This window comes from Protopterus annectens, chromosome 14.part0, assembly GCF_019279795.1.
Source record: "Protopterus annectens isolate FY-2018-M chromosome 14.part0, PAN1.0, whole genome shotgun sequence".
Classification (NCBI taxonomy): domain Eukaryota; kingdom Metazoa; phylum Chordata; order Ceratodontiformes; family Protopteridae; genus Protopterus; species Protopterus annectens.
This window is the reverse complement of record NC_056748.1, coordinates 962,340,186-962,363,668: the sequence shown is the minus strand read 5'-3', so window position 1 is coordinate 962,363,668 and position 23,483 is coordinate 962,340,186. Positions and strand designations below refer to the sequence as shown.

Genomic DNA, 23,483 nt, shown 5'->3' with positions numbered 1-23,483 from the left:
CAAGCTCCATTGCAAAGAGGGGGCATGAGTTAGTTGATGTATTAGGCCACAAGGGTCCAGTCAACTTGTACAGAGTTGTATCAAAAAGGATAGAATTCTAAATGCTGTCCTAACAGAAGGAATCTTCTGCCAAGGATAGCCCAAAGTCTGGCCAATATACCAAAGCATTTAGCATTTACAGGTGCTGTACATCATAAGTATGCTCCTTGTGCAAGGCATGGGGCGTAAAGGTGATGTACGAACACACACACTCAGAACTGAATAAAAAAACAAGGAGGAGCAGAATGTCCTTAGGGACAAGGTAGCACATGTACATCCAGACGGAGAAAAGGGAAAATGGCCACTCAGCCAGGAGGTCAAAAAGGAAAAGGCTAGAGCAGAGGGGGGCAGGACAGAGGTAGCAAACAATGCAACAGTGAAGAGAGGGACACCTACTGTCACGGTAAGATTTTATACAACTGTAATATGTCTTTCCATATCTCTTTTGCAGTATTCCTTATGTAAGGGAGAGTACAAAAGCTCAAGATGAAACCTGGAGAGAAGAGCCTTACAGAAACCCATGCAGGATAGCCCTAGCAAAGCCAGCTCTAGTCCTAGAAATAATATTAAACTTGTAATGCTCAGTGAAGGTATAAACTGAAGACAAAGTAGCAGCCTCAAGGATGGAATTAAAATCCAGTCTCTTGCAAAAAGCACCAGAGGCAGCAACAGCCTTGGCAGAATGAGCCTTTACAGAGGAGGAAATACACTTACCATGAAAAGTATAACACAAAGGAAATGGCCTTAGAAATCCAGGATGAGATGGTTTGCTTAGAAACAGCCAAACTCAAAGATCTAGGATAAAAGGAAACAAAAAGCTGCTCAGATTTGTGAATATCCTTAGTTTTATCCAAATATCTGAGCTATCTATGAAAATCCAACATGTGAAGAAGCTTCTCACTGGCAGACTGCAGAGAATGTAAAAAGGAAGACAAATGAATAGACTAATTAAGAGACAATTCATTGACCACCTTGGGCATAAAAGAGACACCCTGTCTCTGTGAAAAAAATAAAAAAAGAGAGGAACAGCCATAAGACCCTGAAGCTTGGATACTCTCTTAACTGATGTAAGGGCTAAAAGAAGAACAGTCTTCCAAGTTGAAAGCCTCAGGATCAAAAGGAGGCTGAGTCAATTTTTCAAGAACAAAACTGAGGTCTCAGGAAGGTGGAATTAGCTTCCTGGGAGGCCTAATATGAAGCACACCTTTAAGAAATTGCTTGATCTCAAATCTAGATGCCAGAGGAGGAGCTAAGGGCAGACAAGAAAAAACTGCTGACAGGTGAGCTTTAACTAAAGAATATGCAAACCCAGCATAGAGCAGATCACACAAATAAAAGAGAACCATAGGAACTTGCACAGATAAGGGATCCTGGTTTCGAGTGAGGCACCAAACAGAAAATCTTTTCCATTTAGACAAATATGATTTCCTGGTATTGGGTTTCCTGGCCTCCTGCATGACCTGAAGCACATTCTCAGAAAAGAGATACCTAAAATGGATCAAAACCCTATCATCTACAGTGTCAGTTGAAGAGTGGACATGTGAGGATGGATTAGAGAACACTTGTCTTGTGTGAGAAGGTCTACCCAGCGAGGTAAGTTGTGGTGATTATCCCTGGTCAAGTGAAAAGGAGGGGGGACTAATGCTGTCTGGGCCAAAGGGATTCATTGGCAAGATTTTGGGAGAGTCTTGCCTGATCCTGTGCAAGACCCTTGGAAGCAGAGAAAGAGTAGGGAAGGCATACAGAAACATCCCTTTCCAATAAAAGACAGGGAGTCCACTTTCCAAATCAGAGGACTTGGAACTTGAACAGAATAGTGAACATCATCTGTTCAGAGGGGAGGCAAAAAGATCTAGCTGAGGTATACCCCACCAATGGACAATGTCCAGGAACACATTTCTGTGAAGAATCCATCTGTGAGCTTGTGTGTTGAACATGCTCAAAGAGTCTGCCACAAAATCATGCTCCTAGGGAATGTAAACTACCTGAAGAGATACTTGATATGCAGCAACTAGATCCCAGACCAGAACAGCTAGTCTACAAAGAAGATAAGATATCGTGCCCCTTTGCTTGTTGACATACAAAATCACAGTAGTGTTATCTGTGAAAGGTTTGAGAGCACCCAGGTTGAAATAGGGAATGAAAAGCCTGAAGAGCTAGAAGTAGGGCTCTCAGCTTCTTTATAATGATGTGGTCTGACCTTTCTTACAGAGGCCAGAGACTCTGCAGAAGGTGGCCCCCACCCCATCTGAGGCATCTGTAAAGAGTTCTTGAGTTGGAGCTGGAGCTTGGAAAGATAGTCCTGGGTTGAGACTGAGTTGATGAATCCACTACTGAAGCTTGATACATTGTAGCCAAGCAAGAGACAAGGGTGGGAGGGAACTGGGAAGTCCAGGGGGAGGCAATATTGAAGCCACACTGACTGGAGTTACCACTGTACCTTTTTCATAAGGAGCCTGGCCAGAGGAAGCATGGGAATGGTGGAAGCCATAAACCTGGGGGTCCTGAGAAAGTCCCTGATTGTGACCAACTCCACAGGAAGAACAGACTGGAAAAAAGCAATAAAAGACAAGGCTTGGGGGGCAGGCAAGGAAGCCAGCATGGAGATGGTTTGGATCCTGATACCAAGGAAAATATCATCCTGAGAAGGAGTCAGATCTGTTTTTTGAAAGTTTATGGTGAACCCCAGACTCTATATCAGGAAAAGAGTAAACTGGATATCTTGAAGCAGACCCTCAGGGGAGGAAGACTGAATGATAAGGTCATCAAGATAACGAAAGAACTAAACTCTTTTTATCCTTCAAAAAGCAGTGACCGGAGCAAGGTATTTGGTGAAAACCATTAGGGCAGTAGAATGGCCAAAGGGCAAAGCAGAGAACTGAAAATGCAAGGAAGAAACACAGAAACATAACATTTTCCTGAAAAGAGGATGTATGGGAATATGAAAGTAGACAACTTTGAGATCCAAAGAGACCAGAAATTCCTGGCAAAGAACAGGAGGAAATAAGGTTTGAAAAGACAACATCTGAAAAGAAGGAACTGTGAGAAATATGCAGAGCTGGAAATGGTCTAGATCTGGTCTTCAAGTGCCCTCCTTCCTGAGAATCAGAAACATCCTGTCATAAAAAACCCTCCCTACCTGGGCTGGGGGTATGGCTTGCATGGCGCCCTGGACTAAAAGGCAATGAAGCAACCCTGGGGAAAAGGGAAACTGCTTTTGAGGAGGATGAGGAATTCCAAAAAAAGGGAGGAAGATGTTTCCAAACCATGAAATACCTCTGGCGGATAATAAACAGAACCCAAGAGTCTGTTGTGATTCTCAACCAGTTGGGAAGGGACAATGAGATCCAAAGGAATAAATGTACCCAGCTGAGGGAAAGTGGAAGAAAACTGTCAAATAGAACCCTGACTTGTCCTGAAAGGCAGGTTTCTGGGAAGTAGAAGTTTGAGTAGGCTTGGCAGGAGGCATACATTTGAACCCTTTTTACCCTTGGGCAGAAGATGAAACTGCCTGTGAACAAAAGCACATTTGCAATGGTAATTCATTTGAAACTTTGGAATAGGAAAAACAAAAATATGTTTCAATTCCTGCAAGGCCTTGCCCTTATACTGGAGAGGCTTAAAATACAGCAGCAGCAGCACCAAAAAGATTTTTATTATCCAAAGGAGCATCCAACAATTTGGTCTTCATGTCATCAAGCAAGGCCTGAAGATGAAGCCAAGAGTAAAACCTCATGACAGAACCAAATGCAGCAGCTCTGGAGGAAGCATCAGCAGCACCATAACTTCATTTAATAGAATGGCGGGCAATTTGAGAGGTGGAACCCAACCCTCAGAGTCAGGGAGATCAGAAGTCACCTGAGAAACCTGAGAAAGGAAGACCAAAACATACCAAGTCATATGAGTTAATGGCCATAAAGGATAAGGTAGTTGCAGTATAAATATTCTTGCCTAGACTCTCCATAGCCCTACTATCCTTGTCTGAGGAAAGCAGTTTGGCAGAGGGCAAAAGCTTGGATGGTTTGTCCAAAGAGACAGACACTACAAAAGGATCAGCAGAAGGGCATTTATACAAGAATTTACATTCATCAGGCACCTTGTAAAATCCATCAGGTTTCTTCGGAACTGCAGGCTAAGAATCAGTGGCCATGGAAGCTGCTAAGAAAGTATCCAAGAAGGCAGCTGGAACAGGGGGAACAGCAGAAGGTTTGGGACACTGCATATGAAGAAGCTCACAATACCTCTTCTGGATATGAGAAACTTGAAAGCAATCCCAGTAAAAAATTCCATCATATGGGTAACAGTGTCCCCAAAACAGAATTTCTCCAAAGGATAATCGAAACTAATAGAATCCTCTTCCTCTGAAACATAATCCAAGGGGAGAGAGATTTGGGAAAAATAAGTTAAGGACTCTTCCACAGAGTCTTGATCCTCTTTAGAGGAATCTAGTTTCCCTGAGTCTTTTAAGAGGAGTGGAAGACCAGGAAGTGACAGGTATAGACACCTGTTGAGGAGACTCTAAAGCCATTAAAGCATTAAACAACCCCTGAGTAAAATCCTGCTATTCATGTTGGGGATCTTTTACTGCAGGTGAAAGATGCTGGTTTTCTGTTTCTTTTTTTGTGGAATGTCCTCATGAAACACCCTAGGAGGGTCAGACCATTGGCGTCATTCAATAAGTGTAGTAGGAATCACCTCCCTCACTAAAATCTGCAGAATCCTCCCCTTGGTCCCTCAGATATAATCATCTGAGGTTCCCCCTCAATGTTTGCAGCAAATGCATGAAAAACCTTCAAGGACATGTAAGAAGTAAGGCCCATGCTAGCCTCCAAAAGGGTCGTGGTAGAGGACCCCACAGCAACAACCAGATGATCCTCCAGGCTTTCACTAGCCATGAGAGAGACATCCAGGGGAAGTTGGACAGCAGTCACATTAGGCCAATGTTTTTTGACCTTCTTGTTGGCAGATGGCTGACCCTTGGAATGGAAGACTCTGTCATAGCACCATGAGTCAACACCTTGAGATGTTGGTTTTCCAGGTAAATAGATAAGGAGGAGAGATGACTACATAGGTCTTAGGGATAAAAGCTTGGGAGATGGGACATGCGTATCGTGTGAAGCACCCAAACAAAAGATGCACTGATTGTGATTGTCTTTATGGGGAAATCTGCCCCCCACACTGACATTTTTCCATGTCTGGATGACATGAAACCAATCAATACTAAAGAAAAAGATAAGGAGAAACTCCAATGGGGCACTTATCTGAAAAACAGTTTGGTAACCATCACAGAAGAAAGGCAGCATTAGGTTAGCACCCATTACTGAGGAAGGAGTGGGGTTCTGTCTCCTTGCACCGTCTTAGTAATGGGTGCTAACCTTAACCCTAATGGTGCCTTCCTGTAACATTAACACTAGACAAGACAAAGTCACACACATAAACGCACACTAACAACATGAAATCTATCCCCTTATTTAATCCTGACCGTAACTCTAAAACCCACAATCACATACACCTATCCCTCACCTATCCCCTACCCTTACACTAACCCTAACTCACAAACACATACATAAACACTTTCAAACTCTCCAAACCCACTCATGTCTTGATAAAACATAACAGCAACATTTGGACTGCTCAGCTATCCATACCATCACAATTTAACACCACCAGCTGTGTTTGTTGACCAAATGGATGTTCGACACAATGCAGAGGAACCATCTATCTATCTATCTATATATGAAAAACAAGGGGTATAAAAATTCACAGAGACAAACCATTCAGTAACAACTGCAAGAAGGATCCAGTGCAGCCAAGCAAGAGTCTTTACTGTATAATACCTTAAATCCCCTGTAGTGAAGGCCCATGCGATATATGCAAATGAGAGCTTAAGGACATATCAGTGGTTCAACTACATGGCCTCTACTTGCTCATGACTTTTTTAGTCTTTATGGGTACATTCAAGATGCTAAAGCCAAACCCCACTAGCTGTAGATTTGCTATGTTTCTGTCTTTTCTAACCATGACAGTACATCATAAAGGGATTGTTTGTCTTTATTTTAGAAACACAGAGCATAAAATCAAGTCTGATATCCAAAAACAAAAGGGTGCCTGCAAAATGCCCCAAATAACATTACACAGACAGGGCTAGGCAGTATGTTGATAGAAAACATTGTCTTATAAGTCATAATTTGCTTAGAATAGACATCCTAGAACAGAGGAAAGCATGTTAGGTTGTACAAGTATTTTTAAGTCAGCAGAGGAACTATTTAAGGGGTACTTGAAAGATATTGTGCTGTACACAGAATAATCAAAAGTAATAGAAAAGAAGATGGGAGACAAACAGTTCAGATTCACATCAGGATGCAGCACAACTGATCCAGTGTTTGCATTGAGACAGATAATTGAGAAGAAGCTAGAAATGAGAAAATATTCAAAATGGGTATTCCTAGACTTAGAGAAAGTATATGACAAGGTCCAAAGAAAACTGATTTTGGCAGTTCTGTAGTGATTCAAAATCCCAGAAGTATTTGGTCTCATAGAAGAGTTCCAAGTGGGAGTAGGTGTGCATCAGGGTTCAACTCTGAGCCCACTGCTGTTCATTCTGGTGACGGATTACATTAGCAAACAGGCTGAAGGGGACAGATCAACAAAAAGTTTTTTTTGTATGCAGATGATTTGGCTTTACAGACAGACTCTGAGCAAGAACTTCAACAAAGGATAAGGGAATGGAATGCAAAAATAAAGGCACATGGGTTGAAACTGAGAAGAGATAAGACTGTTGTAATGGCACCAAATGGGGAAATCGGAAGAAGATATTGAGATAGAAGGGAAAACAGTGGAATGGGTTAACAGCTTCAGGTATTTGGGAGGAATGGCTGAGGTGAAAGAAAGTCTGAATGAGGAGGTCAAAGCTACAATCAGAGGGGCAGCAGCCAACTGGCACAGTGTGTCAGGTGTAGTGTATGACAGAACAATGCCAAAGAAGCTGAAAAGTAAATTGTACAAAAAACTGTGACGTGACCAGTAATACTGCATGGCATAGAAACCTAGGCAGTAAAGGCACAGCAGTTGCTAGAGGTGATGAAGATGAAGTGCCTGAGACAGGTGGTAAGGTGCACACTGTGGTACAGGTGAAGAACATAAAATCAGAAGTCAAAGAGAACAGTTGTTCAGGCACATGTGTTGTAAAGCAGAAATCAATATGCTGAAGATGATTTGGGACAGACAGGAAGAAAGCAAGAGGAAATAAGGGTGTCCAGCAAAGAGGTGGATGGATTGTATGAGAGAAGACCTGCAACAGTCACGCATGAGTGTCGAAGAACTTTGGAGAGTAGCACTGAACAGTGAAAGATGATATCTGTTGACACAACACCCCAACCCCATTTCAAAAAATGGAAAAAAGGGGGTGATGATGATGATGATGATTACAGTGCTATGGTTAAATCATGTAGCTCCTAGATAGCCTTATGGGCGTCTTGAAAGATGAGCATATGTAAAGTATATTAAAAATGTAAAGGTAAAGGCTATAAACATAAAAATGGGTATTATAAAAAGGTTAATGCATATCCTAGACCTATAGATTATGGAAGGAACGTTCTGATTCTTAAATCAGAGAAAGACCTGTTTCATGCAACAACATGTAAGTTACAGACTTTAATGAACAGTTAAGACTAAGGACCTCAAAAGAGGTCATCAGAAGCCAATCTCCAAGTTGCTGCAGTCCAACACACCATATTACCAAACTACTCATCAAAACTGACAGCCTTAGGAGGTTTAAAACCAATGCTTAAGGAACAGTTATGGTTAAGGACCTCTAAAGAGGTCATCAGAAACCAGTCTCCAAGACTTGGTTGAAAAGCAAAGATTTTTTGTGAAGGGGAAGAGAGGATATTTAACCATGTTTTGATTTTTTCTCATGTCCCTTACATCTGCTGACAGTCTAGCAACTGCCATTACTGCTCATTCATTCCCCATAAAAAGGTCAGAGATGTTCATGGTGCAGCCTTTATACTGCTTTACAACACTAAAAATGAGAGACAAAATTTGATAAAGGATAGGCAGGTTAAGGCAGAGTTAAGAAAACTAGTGTTCAGAAATATAAGGAAGAGAGAGAGAGAGACAGAGAGTTGCTCTTCAAGCCAGAGTTTAATATTGTCCAGATATATATAGACTAAAATATGGTTACTGCAAGAGTTTAAAGTCATAACAACTGAGTATTATGGCTAAAGTCCTTCATGAACAGCTGCATAACAGTGTTGTGGTGAAACAATGCTGCACAAAGGAATAGTAAAACTGATAGATAAAGGAAAAGGAAGCAAGAATGACCATGGAAATAGGAGACTTCAGCGATGCTAAAAAAATGATCATATTTTATCAAAAGTTATTGAAAGGCGGTTAGATGGGTGGGTATAAGACAAAGTAGCAAAAGCTGTTAAACAGAAAAAGATTTGTCATAAGATAAATATGACTATGTTAAAGGAATATATTTGCTTCAGGTAAGTGAGGGATTTGTTATCACACTGAGCATATAAATAGTTTGGCTCTTAAGCTTGAGAGGCTGATAAACAGAAAAAGGCTAGATAGTCTGGAAAAGAAAGACATATAGTTATTTGACGGGAAAGGTGTGGTCAATGATGAATGGTTGGATGGTTAACAGTATATCAGGTAGGGCTGGTATAAATCAACTTGTCCTTTAAGCCCTTTATTTCCTGACCATAGTATTAAGGGAGTGTTTAAAGGGCAGTTGTGGTAGTGCAGCAGTTAGAGTTGTCACCTCACAGCAAGAGGTTCTCTGGTTTGATCCTTGGTTGGGGTGTCTTCTGTGCGGAGTCTGCACGTCCTCCCTATGGTCACATGGGTTTCCTCCAGATGCTCCAGTTTTCTCCCAAAGACATGCTGTAGGTGGATTGGACACTCTAAATTGGCCATAGGCATGAGTGCATGTGTGTGCGTTCTGTGGAAGGTTGGGTACTGGGCTGGCAACTTGACACCATAAAACTCCACTGCCAATCACGAGCAGACAGGTGATCCACTGTGGTGACCCTTAACTGGGAACAAACAGAAGAAGTATTAAGGGAGTGTTTAAAAAGCTGCAAGAGGGAGGACCAAGAAATTTTAGGGGGAAGGTAAATTTATAATGAGAATGAGGTAAATGTATTGTTTTCATATTTGGATTAGTTTGGAAAATGTTTTGAAATGATTAACACTGAGGTGGCTAGGATAGGTTTATTGTTTAATGAAAGAAAGACTGTATGATATGGACTAACAGGAAGCCTTGACAAAACAGTTATAGGAAAAAAAGTATTTCTCGGTCGAGTGTTGCCTTTTCAGCTATGAAATGGAGATAGTGCTAGCTAAAAGTTTTGGAAAAATTAAGATATGGGTAATAATACATGGAAACTGTATCTTTCATATTGTAAAAAATATTTAATCAGGTCTAGTTTATCAAGGTATGGTAGTAACGTATGGGTGTTTTGCCTTGTTCCCAGAGAAAAGAAGGCAACTATGATGAATATTTTCTTCATGGTAGTTTGGAGACATGGTTTGAATCTTCTATAGATCAGAAGAAAAAGGCAGTCTGAATAAGACGCTCAGCTTATTTTTATACTATATTGCATTTTTAATGGTTATGGTGAAGAACAGGAGTGTTGTGCTTTATCAGTAATCTTACATGCTTATTAACAGAAATTGTGAGATATTACAGTTTGAAAGGAAAACCTATTTTCTAAGACAATTTTAAACAACCCTGCAGAAGAGATATTTGTCTACTTTAAGGGCAAACGTTTTATCAATCCTTTTTGAGAATGAGTTCCAATGTGTCATTTTTTCTTTCCTTCATCCACCATTTTATTGAAAAAAAAAACACATCCAAATATGCAATAGTTCAATTAGTACTTTCACTAAAAATAAACAGTGTTTCTATAACAGCAGAATTTTCTGATCAGTGTATTTGTCTGGTTCAATTTATATTATTCAATCAGGGTTAAGTGTAAGGGAGGAACATGTCATGAATTGTTGATTGGTAGTGGGACTGGGGGCAGATCTGAAGGGGGCAGGGTTTCTAGTAATTGACAATGGTGTTTATGTAGTTAACACCCTCATTAGCAAAATATACTGTCTTACATATTCTGTTTCACAGAAACTGGACATTATTTCCCACTGGAAATGGATATGATGCTTATCCTGTGCTAGTGGTCTGAAGAAGTTTCTAGGTGAAAGCTACAACATCAATGTTATTTTAAGAATATATACAAAAGAGATTTTCAGATGTATTCTGGACTTATTTACATTAGCTGTAAAGAAACGAGACCAAACAGTACATTAGTAATGCCTAAAGGTGCACAATAATTCACCTGAAATGTTTATTTGTTACTAAATCATTGAAATATTGATGGTATGTTTTTATTACTGGAAGTAGAAGAGTCGTAGTAATTTAATTGCAAACAAATAAGAGTTTTTACCAGTAAGGCTATTGCAAAACAGGGACACAGTGCTCAGTTTGACTGTTGCAATACACTGAGCTCAAAACCAGTCACACTTACCATGCCAATGAGGATGTTTACTAAATAACCAATATTGGCTTTTACTACACACATTTGTCCCATTCCCACTAAAATCAGTAAGCCATAAGTAGTGAGTGGCACAAACTCACATACAGTTGCCACAACTTCAGTAGCAGCACTGTACTCCTCAAACGCCAATACCAGTAAATAGAAAGAAATGATACAACAGTGTACAGTATCAACAAAAACAAAATATGCTTTATTTGGAGGGTTTACCTCCATACCTCATTGCTTATATTTAAATACATACACACTCTCTCTCTCTCTCTCTCTCTCTTTCTCTCTACAGTCAGATAACTTATACCAAAAGGAATTCTGCAATGGTGTGCTATGGTCAGCAAAACAGTCCACAATAGCACACATTGGTCCAGTGTGATTTCAATATGTTGTGACAGCTTTATAGCCTACTGATAAAAGAAACAGTCAACAATATTGACTGCCATACATATATATGGATTCTATTTAGATGACCAATGACCCAGTACATGGAAATTGTCACACTCTATCAAACAAAACACACTTCATTAACATTACACTTGTGAAAGTGGCGCTTGTCAAAATGTGCCAGGATACCTTGTTAGTAGTGTAATAAATATTTCAGGGACTGATAGGAGCTGGGATGTTATCTGAATGAGACCGTGGTACAGCAGGGAATGGAATATGGCCTTTCCCTGCTGTTTTGTCATCTTGGAATTGGTATATATAATCAGCAGGAGAGATACAGGAGAGATACCTTGCGTGAAAAAAAATCTACTGATTTGGACTTGTTTTATTTTGCTGGTATATGTGTAGTGTATGACTGTGTTATCTTTGTGTTGGTGTTGGACAGAATGTGCCTTGTATTGGGCATGCATGATACTGTGCGAGTTGTTAAATGTTTGATCTACTATAAAAATGATCACAACTCATCTATTAACACACGGACATATATAATCTATATCTATCTATATCTATTTAAAAATATATGTGTTTGTGTGTGCATAATGAAAAGTTTACTTTTCTGATGAAGCCTTTATTATTTGAGTAAAGACAAAACGCTTAAGTGTAAACAATGGCATGCTTTGTTAGTCTGCATATTTTGTTGAATTGTTGCATACTTTGTTCAATGCTCTTTCAATTAACTTCAGTGATTCACATTTCACAAAGTGATTTTCTCAGTGTGATCTGTTTTTACTGTATGGGTGAGTAATTCTTTTTGTGGGTTAGTAAGTGGCAATGGATGTTTCACTTACACTATGTGGTGATGGCCCAGAAGGCAGGTTTCTGAGATTGACATACAGGTGGGAGAGAGATTTATTAATTCTCCCCACTGTTGAGTAATCTTAGGCAGTATATCTAAAGTTACAGGGGCACAGTCCCCCCACATACAGAGGATGCAGATGGTTGCCCTATACAAAAATAATTTACTCTGTGTGTTAGTTGCTTATTTTAAGTGTTTGAATAATTCTATGATGTTCTCTTGATTTATTTTTGGTGTGCTGAGTTTCAATGCAATGTGGATCATTGATTTGATAATGAAACTGAGAAATGGAGCCAGAGTTAATAGTGCAAATATTCAGTGCTGCAAAAAATGTGTTCATACTGTAAAGATAGATGCTCAGTACCACAACAGTAATTGTACTAATCTTAACATAGACTTCATTGCTCTTTAATTTATTATACATCACTTAGTATCCCAAAGCAATGACTAAATAGGCTTCACAAAAATTAAAACTTGAACAATGCTTTAACAAAGTTGCTAAATTTGCAGCAAATACCCCTTTCAGAACCCACCACTGTATAGCACTAAAAAATTAAATTGATTAGAAATGCCTCATTAACTAACATATAGATAGCTTCTTACCACCTATAAAATTATACAGCTTCCATCTGCCTGTCCAGCACTAAAAAACATTCTGCACAACTATGTTCCCAATTGGTCATTGCAATCCAATGACCAAAAACTCCTGCCTGTCTGCAAACTTAGCAAATCTGCTGAGTATTGTCTGTACTCATACAAGGTTGCTAAGCCCTGGAACTCCTTACCTGTAGCTCAGGGGTTAGAGCACTGGTCTTGTAAACCAGGGGTCATGAGTTCAAATCAGGGTTGGGAGGGTGGCTTAATGGCTAAGGTGTTTGCCTTACAAACGCAAGGTGCAGGGTTTGAGTCTCACAAGGGATAATTGGCTAAGCTTAAAATGGCTCGCAAGGGCAGTTAGCTTAGTACTAAACTATGAACCTATGAACCTATGAACCTGTATCCATCAGGTCAATACCCTCCCTCCCATCTTTAAAAATCATTCTGAAAGACTTCCTAGCTAAAATCTGGCTTTGTTCTTGTTCAAAACCAGTATAAACTATATCCACAAATGTGAACAAGTACCTTCTCTGTCTTTATACCACCTTATGCTAACTTCTTTAATTACTTCCTTACTGCTATCAAATTATCTTCCCTGACTTTGTCTTTAAATATACAATAAACCTGTTTTTCCCTCACTTCATATTGCAATTCCTGTTTGTAGTAGACTAACTTACCTTTAATTTCTCAACAAACTGTCTAAATGTCTCTAAATATTAAATGATTATCATATAACTTATATTGATTCTTAACCAATGTTTTTATATTATGTCTAATTTGTTATAATTATTTAAACTGCAAATGTTTTCCTCTTATTTTTGAAGATTGTAAAATTATTATTCTTAAATGTTTTGTAATAATTTGGAGCTTTTCTTTCCAGTCCTCTACTGAAAATGGGCTTCTTCCCAGTCAGACTTTCCCTGAAATCAAATGTCAATAAATTTCAATTGATCAATAAATAAATACATTTTCATTATAGCATTACAGAAATTGCATAGTCTACATGCAAATCATTACAATGTTTTCTTTTATCTTTGAATATAAATGTTACATAATGCTATTATCTGAAGTTTCTGTTTTTATCATTACGTGTTTGCCCATGGTGGAGTTTAACAGAAGAAACAAGAAGAATGATGATGGATGGAAATATTACCTTCCATGATGGTTAATGGATCTTCCATCTTTGGACGCAATATGTTTGGCCCAAAAACTGTTGCAAGGTTTTGGACACTCATTTTATTTTCACTTGAATGTGCCTGCACTTCATCAAGGAACCTTAAGGAGCAAAGAAAACATAGCATTAAGTTCCTACTTTTCTTCAAAAAGTTTTCTAATATCTTATGATACAGAAGTCTAGCAGTAGAGTCCCTTCAGAAACTAGCAGATTGTTCCTACATTCAGTAAGTCTATATCTGTTGGTAGTCTCTTATTGAGGATGACCTCAGATTTTATAAATATTAAAAATTCATTATTTACTGGAATATGTGGGTGCACACATGTACACATAAACAAGCACATAATTGTTCTAGAAGGAAAAAATAAAATCATTAATTTAGATAAGTGTTTTTTGTTGCTCATTTGGAAAGTTTAAGCATATTTTCTGCAATTCTGCAACAGATATCTCTACTTATATCTAAAAATTACTCAGGCATCAGATGCAATCCTGACATGATTCTTATACTCCCCCATAACTCAGATATTCATTAGATAAACCCTAAGTCCACCCCACTTATTGTCTTTGTTATAACAGTGCTGTCAGTCTATCCTCTGATGGAGATGATGCAAACTAAGTCCCACAAAGCAAACAGCAACCCTAGTGAGATGACTGATGTGACCTGGCACATACTCTGTTTGATCACACAGTTTTATACATTGTGATGCTCATCCGTAGAACGTGGCTATTATTCAAGTAGTAGTCCATAATACACATTGTCTAAGAAAACCACTTCTCCTGGTATTCTGCTTTGGGACCATTCACAGTTTCACGTGGGAACATATGCTTCTTAGGATGAAGTAAATTTTCCTCATGGAAGTTGACCCCCTCTTTCATTCAGTTGCCATCTGTTGACCAAGGTATTTTTTTATAACCAAGTGAATACAGCCACACGTGCTACTACTTCCTCTGGACTAATTATTTAACTAGATTTTATACAAACATATATATGGTATAAGAGTCTTCTTTGCAGGCACCACACTGTTGTATGTCATATGCATATCACCTCATGGCCCTATCTCTGTATTCTGTCTCCTACAGACTTTTGTGGGGAGATCTATGCCTAGCATACAGGACATTGTCAGACCCTACTCTGATAGGCCTCCTGCATATCCACAAAATAAACAGCACCACTAAAGACTTAAACCTTGCCTGCGAAATAAATAGGACCTGCTAGAGAGATAGGTATGTATCTCAGAGACTACTCTGTCTATGGAAAAGACTCTCTATCTATGTGAAGCAGAGTTCCTCCCTAACCCAATTCAAGTGCAACTTGGACAATTGGATGGGAAACCAGAAATTCATTGCTGGTTTGGCATCTATGTTTCTAATGGACACAGGTAACTTGTAAATGGTTCATCTCCCAAGCCCATGCTTAAACTTATCAAGGGTATCAGAACTTGTCAGAGATTTGTGATGCATAGCTAGGCTTAAAAAGGCCCTTGTTGTCATTAGCCTACTAAACACTTATGAACCTATGAACTTGACTGTGTAATGAATTTTATAAAACTGACTTTTTTTCAGTAAGTACCACTTATTTTGATGCAGAGCTCATTATATGGTTCCTTAGAATTATGAGGTGACTAAATTTGTATTCCCTATATAAACACAGTATGTCTGAGGAGGAAATAGTAAATAAACAGAAATTCAGTACAATAGTGAAAGCATAGTTTACAGACTATATTCCTTATTTATTGTATGCATGCAAATTTCTGTAATAACACTTTTCATTGACTTAATAACTGGTACACAAAAGTAAATTCATAAAGGATGTCTAAAACAGGTTAGGCAAATTACAGTTGTCAAAAATTTTTGGTTCAAAAGTAAAACACCAAATCCAGATTTACAAATTCTAAAGTCTCAAAAAATGTATTTTACTAACCTGAAAAAAGAGAAGCGGGATCTTTTATCTTTACAGAATCTTATCAATCCCACAGTAAATATTCAGTAAAGCTGTACCTGTCCTGTACACAACTGAATAAATAAGTAACTTAATGAATTTTTGCATAATGTCAAAAGTTGGAATTCAGTTTTCAAAGTCTGCTGAGTCTGAATAATTTATTAAGAATGATTCACTGCCTTGCATCCCCACCTACAGGTATTTAAACATTAAATAACCAGTATAAGTAACACTGATTTTCACAAAATATTGGATGCCAGCCCTGAGTCTTGTTTCTCTAGCAACAAAACCCCCCTCAACATTTTGTTTTCATTTTCCCCATCACCATTTTCTTGTAATTCATTTGTTAGCACCTCCTGCATATATCTTTTACTTTTACTTTCTGCTTTGCTCCAAATATGGAAAGAATAGAATTCAGACAGAATATTTAAGACTGTTCCAGTTAACTGAGGTAAGCATCCATATCATCGAAGGCAGTCTAAATGAAAATAATTTCAATTTATTTACCCTACTGTCAGCTGGGAATACCACTGTCTATCTCTACAAAAGATCAGATGGCTAACTGTTATTATTACAGTTATTTTATTTTTGTCTTCCTTCACATTTAAGTTCTTGCATATGGATTACTGTTGCAAACTTAAAACTTAATACGCATCCTCTAAGATCTCAGGACTGCGGAACTCTCGCTCACCATCATGAAGCTTTCCTTTGAACTTACAATGGACAGAAAGGCCTTAAAGTCTTCCCCAGCAGCTTGTAATCAGCTTCCTCTACAAGCTGTAAATGAGTTTGGTTAGATTTTACATTGACTTAGTTGTTTCTTAATTATTTTCTATTAGTGTAGGAATTATAGAGACAATATATATTTTCCTTACATCCAGCAAAGCCTTTTTTGTAAAAATGCCTTAGGATGTTCATTAATGTTCCAACAGTCTTTATGTATTGTGTTAAGAATGATAAAATTCTACTCTGTGTCATGGTACATTCTTTTTCTTAGTATTCCTCATTGCTTATAAATAATTAGTTTTCCTCAAAAATAATGCACCTGCTATTAAAAAAGTTTTGAACTTTTTTTCTCTAAATTTGTTTAAACGTTATTATAACTGCAAATAGATATTTTTTTTGTTTTGTTTGTTTTATTTTGCTGTGTAGTCTGGATCATGAAACCTCATACCTCACCAATGATTAATCAATTAATTAATTCTATATAAATATGATTTGCATTGTAAAAGTGGAACTGAATTACTGCAATGCTTGTTAAGTATCTGTAATAGCATTTTATGTGTGTGTGTGTGTGTGTGTGTGTGTGTGTGTGTGTGTGTGTGTGTGTGTGTGTGTGTGTGTGTTTACTGCTTCAGGGCTTCTCGACATTAGTTAAAACTTGACAAGCTCATTGAGTTCTAATGAAATGATTTGCACAAAAACTTGAACTTCTGTTAATGCCACCACAGGGATTTTTATCAATGTTGAGAACTTAAGTACAGCTCAGGCTATGCAGGAATGTGTTATATATCATGCAAAAATGGCATGCTCGACCTCTAATACATTTAAATACATTTAATTGAGTATGAAAACTTTTGGATACTTCAGTTTGCTATTTGTTATAAGATGAGCAGGTTTAATACTGGAAATGGATTTTATTAACAGGACAGTTGGGGTGGGTTGCTTTGGTAGTACCTGCATTAACTTTGCAGCTTTGATCACTCCTTAAATGAACACATCCCTTGAACTCTATTTTTTCCCTTGCATAGGGTTTATCATGTGTGCATATTTCATTAAACCTCAAAAGTTAAAGTACATCACCTTTCTAAACTTACAAGGTTAAGAAATATAACTCTCAGCATTATCACTCAGGAATTAAGGATATGCCTGGGAATTGTTAGGGTTTGGGAGATCAGGATTTGTGGCTTTAAATATGGAAATGAATCATACTTTCTTGAATGAAGACTAGAGTAGTGGGATCTATATTTATATCATGCACTTTATGAGAAATAGGAAATATATTGCATATCACGGTTTGTTTTTTATTAATATGTTTTGTCCCCCTCCCTTATGTCTGCTATTAGCCCAACTCTGTTTACCTGGAAAAGCCATTATCAAGGCAGCCATGAAGGGGTTTTTTTTTGTCATATTTGTCACCACTACCTTATTTACACTCTGCACATAGCCAGGGGGTGTCCTTGCCCAAATGCATTAATGGCCTGGCTTCACTTCTGCAGGCCAGAACTACACAAATTAAAGGGTAGACTTGATGAAAGCAGAAAGGTGAAATTAAGCATCCATGATAAAGCATAATGAAGTGTATGTTACACTGCTGTTTGGTTTGATATTTCTTGCTCCTTAGTGTTCTCTTGGCAGCAGAACTACATGGCAATTGCTCTTATTATTTTGTCATTACTTATTGATGACACTGAAGGGCTATTTCTTTATATCCCAAACTCCCACTCCCATTGTGCACAACCATTGTACTGGTCTCTGCATCATGTACACTCCTGAGCACCTTGGCTTCAGGTACTGCAAGAGCTTCTTTGCAAATAAACACATCTCCTCCAATGAATGCTGTTTTTTAGAAATCTTTGACATTTAGCCTCTGCTTCATATTAGCTGAGCAGTGGGTCATTGCAACCTCCCTGCTCTTAGAAGAGTAACCCATTAATGGCTAATATATCCCCATCTTGTTCACCTACTATAATGCCTGGATGGCTAGTAGATTTCTTGGTCATCTGAGTTGCAGCCAGGGCTTTTTGTGTTTCCCTTTTTGTGCCATGGAATCAAATATTTTATTTTGTCCGATCGTCAGTGCTTTGCTGTAAATCTTAATGTCCATAAAACGGTAACCATTTGAAATGTTGGGACCTGCTAAAAGGAGTCCCAAAAAGTTGTGAATGAATGGCTGAAAGAACGCTGTTTTTCCTGACATTCAGCATTTCAAGACTGTGAGAACTTTAATATTGATATCATGACATTTAAAGCTAAGTTACATGCAATGGAGGGCAACTTATTTAAACTAATGGGACATCAGTTCCAAATGTTTCACATGGAGGTTTGTGTGAAAGAAGGAACTGTTTCCCATGGGTTACACATCTTGAAAATGCCTGCACAAGGTTCTCATGACCCTGAATTACTGGCTGAATGGCAATCTATAAACTTAAAGACAAGCATTAAGTAAATGGAAGCCTTAATTAAGCTTTCAAAACGTGAAATAGAGTGCCTATCTGTATTGGTGAAACAGCAATTTGAAGAAATTATGGAACAGTTTAGTTCCAATTATACAGTCAGATGTCTTAATGAACTTATAGGTTCTTTAACAGTATATGAGCATAAACTATGTAAAATAAAGCAAAGGAAAATTGTGAGAGACCGTGGAGACTTCAGTTCAGGTAATGTTTTTACCTGGCCATATACTGAAAGTAATTTTTACAGAGAACCAGGAAAAACAAATGAAAGGAAGTATGCATGTCGACCAATAGAACATCTCAGAGTGGTGGGAGGCATGCTGTCCTATCTAACAGCACTGAAATTCAACAGTTAGAAGTCGTTAGCACCCTGAATGGAGAAACAACACCAACAACAGCTGAAGAGCAGGTCGTCAGGAAAAAAAACAATTTAAACAGTGGCACAAGTACATAGAGCTGACGGAGATAAAGGGAATGTAACTACTTTAACCAATAGAGTACAAGAGACTGTTGAACCAGAGAGAAAACAACATAATGTACCAACTACTTTTAACATCAAAATGGTTTTACCCCTTCCCATCAAGGAAACAGGAGAGAAGGGGATGAGAATGAGGTCAAGAAGCAGGAGCTGAATAAAAATGAAACTGGAAGAAGTAACAGGGACAGCAACAATAAAAAAGTCTTGGGATATCCAGAAGAAACAAACATTTGGAAATTGTCATCCCACATACTTACAGCAGAAGAGACTAGTGTTTTAAAAAAAGGACTATCCTTTATTCCAAGCCAAAAGATGGACTTTACTGAGGTAATTTTTGATTTAAAGTTGTTTACTAGAAATTTGACTTTAAAACTGAATTATAAAAGTAATGAAAGTAATGAAAGTGTTGACAGTGTAGAAATGTTTAGAAAACCAAGTACATATGTACCAGTACTTAATCCAGTGATTAATGCCTTTGAAAGACTATCCCCAGGATTCATGAAACTTGCGCCCTGTGCAGGCATAGCGTTGGCATTCCAACACCAAATATGGCCGGCGGTAATAATTTATGCAGTTATTTATGTAGTTTTTTTGTTTTTTTTATATCTTTATGTTTTATGAGTGATTTATGTGTTTTTATTTCATTTTTGTTAATGTGTTTTAGAGTAAGCATTTCATTTATGTTGTACACCATGATGGTTGTACTGTGCCTTTAATGGTGTACCTGTTTTTGGTGCCTTTTTTGATATATTAAGGGTGTACAAGAGGGGGTTCTTTTGGTCTGAAGAAGCCTATTCAGGTGAAAGCACTTACCACGTCTTCTGTTTGTGTAACAATAAATCTGAGTTTTAAAGTTCATGAAGCAGCGTTTTTTTCAGTTTTGTTTTCTGCATTTTGGTTAGTACTGTGTTTACTGCCTGCATCGCTACTGCACCTTTTATGTTAGTTAATATATATTTTATATCTATATCTATATACATATACATACATACATACATGTGTGTATACAGCATCTGAAGTGTTGAAATCTGAGTATAACATGGACCATAGCAATCACACATTCTGCCACCCCCAAACAATATGCACATAACATATGAAGAGTATATGGCAATACACTATTACAAATATGTTCTATGGACATGAGCCAAATAGGGTTAGTCACCAACACAACTACAATGACTGCAAATATCCATTACAGAAATACACAAACATCTTTCATTTAGCAAACCTTTATTACATTCCGATGTATTGCCAAAAGGATTCAGTGACTAACGATACCTGCATGCTATACAGGAAGCATTTAACAGTGCCTTAATGAATCAGCCTGCAATTACAATAGTATTAGTCCACTAAGGGATAGGTGTCCACATAGGGAAAGAACCCCCACACACATATAGAATATGTATAAAAGCAGTTCCTACATACCTGCATCTGCTATATACACCCACCAACATCTCCCCCACCCCCAAACTAATTACAACAAAACATACTGTCATACCATAACCAATTATTCACCCATTGTATGACATCTGCTGAAAGCTTAACATACCTGGACAGAGACACACTAACATGGTCCTATGTGAAATAGTTGCTGTTATACAATGGAACAGCTGCTGATGTTACAGGGTTTGTTTGAATTAATCCTGTTTCAGAGGGCTGAAAAGTAATTACACCAGGAAGTGTTACCAATTACTGATTATCAGCACAGTATGATACACATTTACACCAAACTAAAGATGTCTGGTGAGCACACTGTAAACCTCCTGACATTATATGCATAGCTATGCAGCCTTGAGCTGGTCAAACATCCTGGCCAGACTGAAACATATGCAGACGTATTAGGTACAGACAAACCCTGCACAAGTAGCAATGTTCAGAAATATAACAGCAGTGCTCACATGTAGACCAAATCTTCTAGGCATTACACACAATATATTTGTGTTTGTCTCCATACAGCTGTTGCAATAGATTTCAAACAACACTTCCAGGCGGTCTTCCTCACAAGTAAGGCAAAGGGACAACACCCAAGTAGAGTACTCAATTATACTCCACCATTGCCATGGTATTGGCTAAAGGAGTAGCTGCACAGCTGATGTGCATGTAATTAACTATTGTGGAACACCAATTGGTGATCAGGATAGCACATGTTACTAATCCCTAACTGTTAAAGGATGCTTTGTCACACATTCAAACCATCTGTATCTACCTGCAGAATAGTACAAAATACCCAACAGAAGATCGAAACACAAGCCGAAAACTATTAATATACCAGTCAATAACACCTCCAATTACTAAGAAGGTATGTATAACATTTACTATGTCTGTGTATGTAGTACCTGTTCTGTAACAATTACAATGTAATCAATGCATATAGTGAAAATAGCTATCTTGTAGTGAAGTATTGTTGAGCAGTAGTAATGCTTGCAGTATTCTATGTGTGTACTGTTGTAGGTCACAAGGCAAACTCCTCATACACCACAAGGGATTATATACATGGGCTTGGAATTCACCAATTCTTTTCCAGCCACTGTCAGGGTTGGTCCAACAAGTATGTGCTATAACAGGGGATAGTATATGTTGATATATTGTAACAGTTGACATATGTATGGGTGTATTAGTGAGATGAACATGTCAAAGGTGGGCTTACTGTGCAAATATGATTTGCGTTGTGGGATATTGTGCCAATAACCATGTAATGTACAGTATTTTAGGCAGATCTGTATTCCATTTTACATCACATTTCTGTTATGTTATGCAAACATTAGTTATGTCTATTGGCAATTACAATACTCAGTAACAGGATACATATGACTTGTATTCATCTGACAGTTTAGCAGCATGATAGTGCCAACTTCACCCCCCTCTCACCCCCTAAATGGCTCATCTCAATACCGGAAGATTGCCAAATTCCAGTAATAACGGCCACAGAGGTACAAAACGCACTCTCTAAAGCCAAGAATACAGCATCCATGGGACCAGATGACATCCTGGACTATGTACTACATGAACTACAATATGAACTGGCACCTCACCTAAGTGTCATGTTTAATCATAGCCTCACCTCAGGTTTCGTGCCCACTGAGTGGCGCAGAGCTACAGTTATCCCAATCCACAAGGGGGGATCCACCTTGGATCCTGGAAACTACCGTCCCATCAGTCTGACAAGCCTTATCTGCAAGGCCATGGAGCGTATTATCATGGAACTTATAAACAAAGACATTGGCAACCTTCAAACACTGGACCCCACCCAGTTTGGGTTTGTGAAGGGCCGATCTTGTCTCCTGAACCTGATTGACTTCTTTGAATCAGTCTCCAGAGGTCTCCTGAACCTGATTGACTTCTTTGAATCAGTCTCCAGAGCCATGGACAAGGGTAAGGTGGTCCACACAGCCTATCTAGACCTTGCCAAGGCCTTTGACACCATCCCCCACTCTGGAATCATAGATAAACTTACTAAGTTGGGCATTAATCCCTATGTCACCCAATGGGTTGCTAAATGGCTTACTGATAGAACCCACACTGTAAAAGTAGCCGACTCCAAATCCAGCTCCAGACAAGTGACAAGTGGAGTACCGCAGGGTTCAGTCCTGGGGCCGCTCTTGTTTGGCATCTACTTCTCTGAAGTACAGGTCAACACTAAGGGACTCTGGCTAACAAAGTTTGCAGATGACTGCAAACTGGGAGCCATTATTGAATCCCCAAATGATGTGGATACTCTACAAAGGGGCCTTACAGAAACAGATGCTTGGTGCCGGAGCCATGGGCTCAAGCTCAATGCCAAGAAGTGTATTGTTATCCCCTTTGGGAAAAAAACATGTATTCATGAATTACCATATAGGTGGCAGTACACTGAACATAGAAAGTGTGATGGGAGACTTAGGGACACAGGTGGACAGTGGTCTCACCTTCGATAACCACGTCGCCACAGCGGTCAGGAGGTCCTTCTATGTGGCACACCTCATCACGAAGGGCTTTTCATCCAGAAAAAAAGAGGTCATTGTCCCACTGTACTCATCCCTCATTAGACCCATTATAGAATACAACGCCCCATTTGGTATGTGCCTCTCAAGACATCTGCAACAACTGGAATACCTCACTGAAAGAATCACAGGCCTAGAGCAGATGCCCTGCGCTGACCGCCTTAAAAAACTCCAGCTATACTCTGTCGCATATCGTCTACTCAGAGGTGATCTCTGCTTGACAAACGGGGCCGTGTCAAGCCCAGAGCTGTTGGACATGCTGCACTTAAAGAAATCCCAATCCCTCAGAGCTACATGC

General features: G+C 38.7%; 1 protein-coding gene across 2 annotated transcripts in view; it reads right to left on the bottom strand.

Annotated features, from left to right (window-relative positions):
• The window catches only part of LOC122789364 (rho GTPase-activating protein 22-like), a 1,062,881-nt gene that overhangs the window by 260,235 nt on the left and 779,163 nt on the right, over positions 1 to 23,483 (bottom strand). For both annotated transcript variants that reach the window (XM_044056754.1, XM_044056753.1), the window contains exon 5: positions 13,592 to 13,713. In XM_044056754.1, coding sequence (XP_043912689.1) covers positions 13,592 to 13,713 — 122 coding nt within the window. The remainder of the gene's footprint in view (positions 1 to 13,591; positions 13,714 to 23,483) is intronic.